We start from the raw sequence: 9,844 nt of genomic DNA, 5'->3' as shown, positions 1-9,844 counted from the left end.
TATTAAAATGTCTGTTCAAACATGACTGGCATTAGGCTATTATACACAGTTTATATTGTTTTTTTTTTAATAAGCTTTGTAGGCTACCAAGTTATTTGTACCAGATCTTCTTAAAATGAGAACAAGAGTTATTACCTCAATTTTACGGACATCGTTAAATATCAACATTCTAAATATTTCTATAAATCATTCACAACATAGCAACACTTTCATGTTTTCATAAATCCTTTATTTCAAGCACATTGTAAAATATCTGAACAACGTTGAAAAGCTACTGAATTATAATATGGGAAAAACACAGTCCTTTCAAACACACTAAATATGTGAAGGTAAGTGCCTTTACAGGTTAGGCAGGTGTCAACATGGATTGGAGTCTCTCTGGCTCTGTTTTTGCGATGTCAGTCACATCATCTGAGGTCTGGGCACAGGATCCTGGTGGTGTGGGGGATACCAGTGCCCGTAATTGTTCATATAATTGCTGGGATGTATGGGTGGCACTTTGTTGGCCATAGAGGCCTCCCAGAGCTGAGAGAGACCTGGAGAGCAAGGAGAGGATGAGGAGGTGGTGTGAAGAAGCTCCCCTTCAGGTCCACTGGAGCCATGCTTCATGATCTTCTTATACTTGGAGCGCTTGTTTTGAAACCATATTTTCACCTTCAGTAAACAAAAAAGAAAAAAGAACATTAACATACATGCAAAAAAATTATATGTTACTTTTTTTTAAATATACATGCTACTTCTTACAATAGCTTTCAAGACATCAGAGGTCTATTTTTTATGATATTGACACTCTGAAGAATTTGTCAGTCTTTGCTGAGATGGACTCAGTGACGTTGCTGCGTTTCATTACACACACACTCAGCAATTGTTCCGCCCTGCCATTTTCATGAAGGCAGTGAAGCATGTGTCTGACATCAACAATCACAGCGTAAAAATAGGTTTGAATATAGTTGAACTGAAATGACTTCCAGAGAGCTTGTTTGGTAGACTCTGATAAAATAATCATGAACACATTTGGCATTGAAATTAGTACATATTGATGCTAAAGCCACCCAAACATATTTAAAGAGACAGTTCGCAAAAAAATTAAATTCTCTTAAAATGTATTCATCTTCAAACCTGTATAAGTCTCTTTCTTCTGTTGAACATAAAAGAAGATTATTTGAAGAATGCTGGTAGCCAAACAGTTGCCGGTAGCCACTGAACTCAACAGTATGGAAAAATATAATGTATGTCAATGTGTACCAACATTTTCAAAGAAACTCATACATGTTTGGAACAACTTAACAGTGATGAAATAATTTTTGAGTTAATTATGCATAAAAACTTTTTTTTTTTCATGCACAGCTCATCATTTACTCACTTCAGCAGCACTAACAGTTTTATTCCTATCTATATTCTGAAGGTTTTTACAGAGGGGTTTGTTCATTCATTCGATTTATATAATACACTGTTATTATTACATTTACTGTTATAAATATTTATATATATTTTACTTTAAAAACGGTTTTCTTGCTGTTTGCAGTATTTCTGATATAAGGAGTGATACAATACAATTGATATTTAGATCCCCTCAGTTAAAATCTTTTGCTCCAGCATCTCAACAAAATGAAATATAAATGTTCAGATTTCTCTTCTGGAAAAGAATTCAGATTGAATGAATTAATGCCTAATCTGCATATTTAAACAATATTTCAGAACTTTCTTAATTAATCAAGTATGGCTAGGCTATATCTATTAGTTAAAAATGTTACCCCCTTTCACCTGTGGTTTTAAAACATCATTTATTTGAATGTATGACCAGACAGTTACAGTGGTGAGAGTACTCTGGAATTACAAAATAGCTTTAAAATTCATTTATTTCACTGCAAATACTTTGGCACACAAATGTTTGAGAAGTGTCCTTCACTGATGTAGGAGTTTATGGTTCCTTTGCCAGAATGTGCACTCAATTTAGAGACCTTGGAGACCTGAAATTGTGCCTTTGGAAGATTTCAGCTAAACGCCTGCATGAAAAACACCAGCCACACTGCGAGACTGAGTCAGAGAGCCCACCTAATGGAGTTTCCATAACCTCAGACAATCAAAATCCATGCAAGGGGATCTTTACACAAAGTTATTAGTTTGGCTGTCAACAGATTTAATAAACACACGTAAAAAAAAGGATTTTCTTTTTTATTTCCAAAGATTGGTTTGCCAAACAGATTTTATGGTGAGTTGATGGATTCCAGACCTATGTTATACGCACAAGGAGGGACTCGGAAAAGCCAAAAGCATGTGCTGTGTGGCAGTTGTTTATGCGCCTTCTATCAGGTTTATGGATCAAATGCAAACTGTCAGCTATGCTCTGGATTTCAAATCATTGCCACCAATATTACATAACTTTGTGTATCACTGTAGTTTTGCAACCACTGTCTGAGGTGAATGTGAGAGGCATTCGTCAACCGATGACAGGAAAACTTAGATGTGCTTTGATGAAAACCAAGGCATAACAGCTCCTTATAGCTGAGAGACAGACTGAACTCATTCTCCATGGCTAAACGTGTGGTGCAACCTGTCACACGCAGGGCAGCAAGTGTATAGCGTAAATGTAGAGGAAGGGAAAGAAATGAAAAACTGAGCAAGAATGATGGGAAGCCTTACAGTATATGTCATATGGCTGCACCCAGGCTTATGTTTGGGTTCCATGTTTCTGCACACACATACACATTTCTGATGCATGCATCAATATTTTACTGTTCATTCCTGCATGTGTGTGTCAACAAGAGGGATTTATAAAAATAAATCAATGTCCAAAACACCACCCAACAGGAACTCATTAATGGGTGTGACATCAACATAACAAGCACAGGCATATGACTCGTTAATCAATTAGCTTTCCCTAAGAGAACCATTCAAAACATACATGCTTTGCCAATGGGATATTTAAAATGGGATAGCAGATGGGTTTTGCACTAGTGAATGTGAGTCTAGTGTAGAAGACATTTATCTCATCCACTGGCCCAGAAATGAATGTATTTTCGCATGAGTGCGGCTGGATATCTATTATTAAGCATAAGGCTTAAAGCAATCAAGAATAAATTATTCTTGGGATAAGTTCTGGAAAAAGACTCTCTCAAACTGTAAAGAGTAAGAACACAAAAGTGAGTGTGCTAACTTAAAAATGAAAGTAAAGGTCGGATTAAACAAAATCCTCACTTAGATTTAACAATACTGAAACAAATCAGCCTGCTTGTGTATACATGACACAAAGCACATAAATGCTCAGAAACCAGCACTGACTGACTCATCATGGTCTCACCTGAATGTTCATCCAGTACGATACTGAGTTAAAGCCTCACCTCAGCAGATAATTACTTTCAGACAGATTTGCAGGTTTTTCAGCACTTGAGCCTCACAAAATTTCATGGATTTTATTGTATTAGAAAATATCAAACCAAATGGCATTTGCAGTTGCAAGTTACACTAGACTTTTATCACAGTAGTAAGGTCACTTTTAATCGAATCATAAGCATAGTTCTTCACATCAACATGAACTATGAACATATTCCACTACCAAGTGTCGAATACTTTTCAATAACCAAATAATCTCAAAGCTAACAAAAGTTTGTAAGGGTGTTATTTCTTTATAAATCCTGCTCATTTTAATATTTTGCCTTTAGAACAAGTGTTCATGTAGTTCTATTGGTAGAGCACTGCGCTATCAAGCGCAAGGTTGGAGGTTCGTTTCCCCGGGGTAAAAATAGCTTGAATGCACAGTTAGTCGCTTTGGATAAAAACGTCTGCTAAATGCATAGATTTAATTTTTAATTTTAATTTAAAACAATTGTTATATAATAACAACAACAACCATACTTTAAACATATGTTTAGTGAGGCTAGATTTCAAAGTGTCTAAATATTTTTGAGACAACCCCAAAACAACATAAAAATGGAAAATACTAAAATGCACATTTATTAACAAATTAGGTTTTCCTGTGGTCCATGAACAGCGCCCACCTATAGCTGACAAACTAGGCCTGTTCTGTGAGCATTTTTCTAACAATGAAATTATTATTATTATTATGAAATTATTATTTCTGAATGTTCTCTAAATGTTCAAAACGTCCAGTTTAAAAAAGTTCTAATTCTTTTTTTCTCTCTCAATTCCCTCTTGAAACGTCATATCTTATAAGATAAAATTATATATTTAAAAAAATAATAATAATTTCATATGGGAACGTTACTTTTGAATATTCTCTGACCATTCTGAAACTTAAAATATAAAAGAATGTTTGACAACCTAAAGGGTTTCAGAAAAACATTACAGCAATGATGTACAGATATGTATTTGTGCTAAAGTTTTGGGAACATTATATAACTGAACGAACGTTCTATTAATGTTATGTTATTCATAACTTTGAGCGAACACTGCCATAGCGTTTTGTGTTAACTGGGCACATGACAAATGCCAAAATGCCTACGTCACTCTAATGAGGTTCTTCAAAAGATCATACTGTATAGGCCTATAACCTACTGTAATAAAAATGAAGCCTAACCCATAATCTTGTTGCACCTACTCGCCGAAATTAGCAATTCGTCCTGCCGTATACTACTCACTGAAGACTAGGCCTCATAGCGATCAGGAAGAACACGCTGCAGTTGTATGGTGCCACACAGAAGTGGAGATGCTGGACATTTACCTGTGTTTGCGTCAGTCCCAGTTTGGCGGCGAGGTCTGCGCGCTCGGGCAGCGCGAGGTACTGGGTCTGCTGGAAGCGCTGGTGCAGCGCCTGCAGCTGAACACTGGAGTAAATGGTTCGCGGTTTGCGGATCTTCTTCCCCTTGCCATTAAGGCGAAGTTCACCATTCTCAATGACCGCTGGCTTTTCTTGGTCTTCAGGCATGCAAACGAAATAAAACGACAGCATTATGACACAGTAAACGCTTTGGATAAATGTCTTCAAACAAGCAGTTTACAACTCTGTGAGAGAAATCGTAAATTATGACCTGCTAAAGAGCTGTTACTGTCTGTTTGATTTACAGTTGCCAAATAGGAGATTTATCTGGTGTTTAGGGGGAACATTAATGGGTCATCATTTAAGAACAGGAAACCATAATTAACGTCGCTTTAAAGTCAATTTTACAGGCCGACTTTAGTGTTAGCTTAAGTTTGTGTGCATTGCTCTGTCGATGAATTGCTAAAATGTGCAACGTTTATCTCGATATTAATGATATTTTTGACGAATGCATTAACTTTAATATCACTAAGAGAAGCGTTACGTCACGTATAGGTATGAAACGTTTTAATGTTGCCTTTAAATAAGACCCACCCCTCCCCCACGCAATAAAGTTTAAGTCCGGAAAACATAATCTTGCAAAAAAGCCTTGCAATCCACACAATTTAGTGTTTTCCATTTGCCACTGATTTACCCAAGTTCACTGAAACTCTTGGTCTTTAAAAATAAATAGGCCAAGTGAATTTATTTTATTTTTTACCAAATCTGGTTGCCTATTTATTTAAAAAATGTGAATGTAGTTAAATTAGCTACTGTTATAAATGCAATAAATTTGTATTAGGCATAAGTCATGGCAGATATTAATCAAATAATGACACATCCCTGTATAAAGTTTGCTTCTAATTTTGTAGCCTACATTTTGTACAGAAACAAAATGCATTAGCAAACATGCAGAAAGCATGCAGAATATTTTAGGAAACAACGAGGACACGTCAAAACCTCACATTCTGATGTTTTATCAAGATACTCACTCGTCTCCTCAGCCCTCGCGTGCGCCAGAGTACTGCTGTGGTTGTTTGGCTGGTAAGGCATGTAAGCACCGGGAGCAGGAGCGCTCACCGGCCCGGGGTAGGCGTATCCCAGCGGCCGCCTGTAATGGGACGCGGTGGAAGGGTAGGGAGCATCGTGCTGGCGGTGTCCGCCTGAGTGCAATCCATGTACCGGGTAAATATTGTGTGCGTATCCGGATAAATGCTGCTGGTTGGTTGAAAGTCCGTGGCCGAATTCTAAAAATGCTGATTTGGAAGGATCTAAACTATTCAGCGTATCAGGCATGAAACTCATAGACATAATTGACAGTCAAGTCCATAAAGCCCGAGGATGGTCTGAGTGCTGCATTGAACATTCACTGTGCTCGAAAAAGACCTTGAACCGGATCCATCCCAAAATAAGCTGGGACAAAACAAAAAAACACGGGTTTCTAAATGAAAACCTATTTCCCAAAGTCACTGCAGTGAATCTCATAGGTGAATGCGAGGTTATCTTTCTCAAATCATGACAAAACCGCGCAATATCCAAGTCACCTCGGGCTCGAGTTCCTGTGTTTCTGACTGACTCGCGCTCCGCGAGAGCGCGCGATGATTGGTGTGTCACGCGACACCGGGGAGCGCTAAATGCACTTGATGAGCATTTGCTATCGAATTGCTGATAGTGAGCCCTGATATCGATCATGTCACATAATAATGATCAATTTAAATACATCCTTTATTGCATGACATTATAGTAATAATACAAATCAATTAATAATTTGTACTATTACAAACGGCAACGATTATAAAAAGAACTACGAGACTTATATAAAAATATGAATATGAGTGTCAGTGTAATAATGCCTGCGTCCGTTAATGCATTTCAGTGTATATTGGGGGTTCAGCCACCTTAAAATGTGATTATGTGACATTTCTCCATGTTTAGTGAAATCTTCTGAATACACTTATTCTAGTTGTATGCAGTGATTTCTTTCAAAACGTTTCACAATACAGTGGTTTGCGCTCTGTGACACACCTTCTATTCAGAAACTAAAATGACCGGAAGTTGTTTGTTAATCCATTCCATTCCTCCGGTCCAGTTTTTGTTTGTTCCACACTGTACAGGCATTCCTGCTTCTTTTAGCAAGGAGAAACTCGGAATTCTTCTCTAAATATATGTTATGCTCGTAATAAAGTATTTGATACAGCGATTATTCACATTCAAAATACGAATTGTATACAGGCCTACACTCTAAAAACGGCTGGGTTATTTTTTAACCCAAAATGCTGGGTTGAGTCTGTTGGGTCATTTTGTTGGGTTATTTAATTTCTTTTTAAACACTTTTGGGTAGTTTCAGTTTACCAGGTGTTGGGTTAAACCTGCTGGGTTGCGTCGCTGGGTTGTTTCAGGCCAGCGCTGGGTTATTTAACGCGCCTTGAAGATGTTTAAATCGCTCCCCAACTGTCACTTTGGAAGAACAACGGGGCAAAGCCACGGCTTTCAACTGTTTTAAGGTAAGTTTATTTAATGTTTTCAATAATAATTATTTTAAATTGGCAGAATTATAACTTTTTTTTTGCAGCAACAATACTGTTAAACGTCTACAGGCCAACATTATTTACGTTAAATGATGAACTGTTTACCTCAAACGGCCAACCTACGTTACGCGACTCGCATAATCGTGTTAAGGTATCTGAGACGACAGATTAATAAAGTTTTATTAAGTTTCAGACAGTGACTGATGGCTGAAATATGCGAATACCTGTGGAAATAGAGGAAAAAGTAGTTTCTGACATTGAAAAGCGAATTTGATATTTAAGTGAGTCAAATGAGTTCAAAAAGTGAATACGACTTTCTGCTCTAATGTAAACGCCTGCAGTTGTCCATATCGACATTTAAATCATACAAATTACGTACAATATAGTCGGACCGCAGGTCTAAAAGAACCGACGACCCAGTTCAAGTAAACCGGTTCAGTAATTCTCGAACAAAGTGATTCCCGGAAAAGAATCGACGTCTCAGGGCATTTCAAAGTTCGCGCACGCACAGCGAGTGACGCTGGCCGCGTTAGTGAAGTGATTTGATGCTTTTGTGGTTTATAAAGTCTTTTTACATACAAATTATAATTCAAAATGTGTTTTTTTCCTGTCAGAAAAGCGCATGGATACATTTGTGAGAGAAAAACTCGTCGAGTGCAGTCTTATTGAGGCGTCTAACGGTAAGTTCGTGTTTATTATACATTTTACATAATTGTTTGTCTGTGATAATCAACTAACGTTAACCCTCACGTAACTTAAACGCAGATATATTTTTATTTCGTGCTATAGTTAAAGCTGCACCAGAATGTACCTAATTTATGAGCGTAAACATCATATATTAATTTTCCAGATCGTGTTTTTGACTTGTCCTTATCACTTTGGTACATCTATAAGTTTTTATATATGGACTGTTTTACCTACGTGACTTGTCATAGAAATGTCTGTGTGCGCGCATGCAGTGTGATCTCCCTTATCTGTGCCAGTGACTGTGTGTGTTTGATATAGCCAGCATATTAACATAAAACTGTGATTTATAATGAACATCCCATTGATTAGACTGTTTGAAAGCACACCTTTCAGCCAATCACTATATCATATTCTGCTTCTGTAGACCAACTCATAGGTGAATTTAACTCATAATCATGATGGGTCAATTTCATGATTAACTTCACACAGTTAATTGAACTGAATCACTGTTATTAAAACAATTTGTATTTTTTATTTTTTTTAAACTTTATTTTAAAGGTTGGAACAAACATGGAATTCCTTAACTGAGCAGAGTCCACAAAACCCATTCCAATTGTTGTGGCGATTTAAAAATGCCAGCAGATCTCTCAGGCATTGATCATAATCAATGTACAGGTAAGGATATTCTGCACTATTTTCAAAAGGAATTGCAAATTCTATATTTAATTGTATTTTTCCACATGTGGACATATACATTGTGAAATAGTCCAAACTCAATTGAAAAGCATTTGTATTTCAGATGCCTTACACAGAAAGCTGTCAATTTGTGTCAAGGGTGGGACTATACTATGGGGCGTGTTTGTATTGGGAGATATTTTGTAGTTTTTACCCCAAATCTCTCACTGTTTGCAATCTGATGCACGTCAGCTAACAACATTGCAGTTCTACTCTTATTTACCTAGCTGCAGCTTACCCTATATTTTATTCCTCCGGTGAAAAGCATTTGGTTAATGGTGAATATTGACCAATAGTACCATGTGGCTCTAACGGTTAGCAGGGGATAGTAGCTGCATTTGGGGTAAAAATGACAGAATTATTTATTGTGTGAGGTGCCAAGAATATAGGGAGATCCGGGTTGCACTGTCTGTTCTTTATCACACATCTCTCGGAGCGGCAGCTGCCTTTAGTAGTGCCTTAACCTCCATTGTTCAAAGCATTTTGCACAGTTGTCTTTGAGTGACGTCACCTCCCAATACAAACACTCTCCATAGTATGGTCCCACCTCTGACAAAAATTGACAGTTTTCAATGTGAGGCATTGGAAATTCAGATGCTAAAGATTCCATTTGAGTTTTGGCAGGTAACATGTGCGACACAGTGAAAAAACAGACATGGTAATTCATAAAACCTCATGTACTTGTTCTTATGCAACATCTATGCTAACATTAGTCTGTTTCTCTCTTATTCCAAGGTCACCGTAGCCACCCGTATCTCCTCTACCTCGACCTCTACATCCCTGAAAGACCGCGGAGACCAGGACAACTAGAGCCCCAGATCCCCTGTAAAGACCTTGTCTCAGAGGAGCACCAGGACAAGACCACAGGAAACAGATGATTCTTCTGCACAATCTGACTTTGCTGCAGCCTGGAATTGAACTACTGGTTTCGTCTGGTCAGAGGAGAACTGACCCCCAACTGAGCCTGGTTTCTCCCAAGGATTTTTCTCCATTCTGTCACCGATGGAGTTTTGGTTCCTTGTTTTTCTTTAGTTGGGGACAATTAATATCAAGCGATATCATCCACTTGATTGCACAGAGGGACGATACATCACTGAATCAATGACGAATTGACTTTAACTGAAAACTGAGTGTTTAC

The 9,844-nt window shown here is 37.6% G+C and overlaps 1 protein-coding gene across 1 annotated transcript; it reads right to left on the bottom strand.

The window, feature by feature from the left end:
• Window positions 1-213: 213 nt before the first annotated feature.
• Window positions 214-6,345, bottom strand: LOC113056359 (homeobox protein Dlx4b-like). Its single transcript, XM_026223104.1, has 3 exons — window positions 5,749-6,345; window positions 4,682-4,875; window positions 214-654 (listed from the first exon to the last, which is right to left on the bottom strand). Exons 1-3 carry the CDS (start codon window positions 6,065-6,067, stop codon window positions 403-405), a joined length of 765 nt encoding a protein of 254 aa, XP_026078889.1. The 5' UTR covers window positions 6,068-6,345; the 3' UTR covers window positions 214-402.
• Between the last annotated feature and the right edge of the window lie 3,499 nt (window positions 6,346-9,844).

This window comes from Carassius auratus, chromosome 37, assembly GCF_003368295.1.
Source record: "Carassius auratus strain Wakin chromosome 37, ASM336829v1, whole genome shotgun sequence".
NCBI lineage: Eukaryota > Metazoa > Chordata > Actinopteri > Cypriniformes > Cyprinidae > Carassius > Carassius auratus.
Note: the sequence above shows the minus strand (reverse complement) of the source record. Positions and strands in the feature narration are given on the sequence as shown.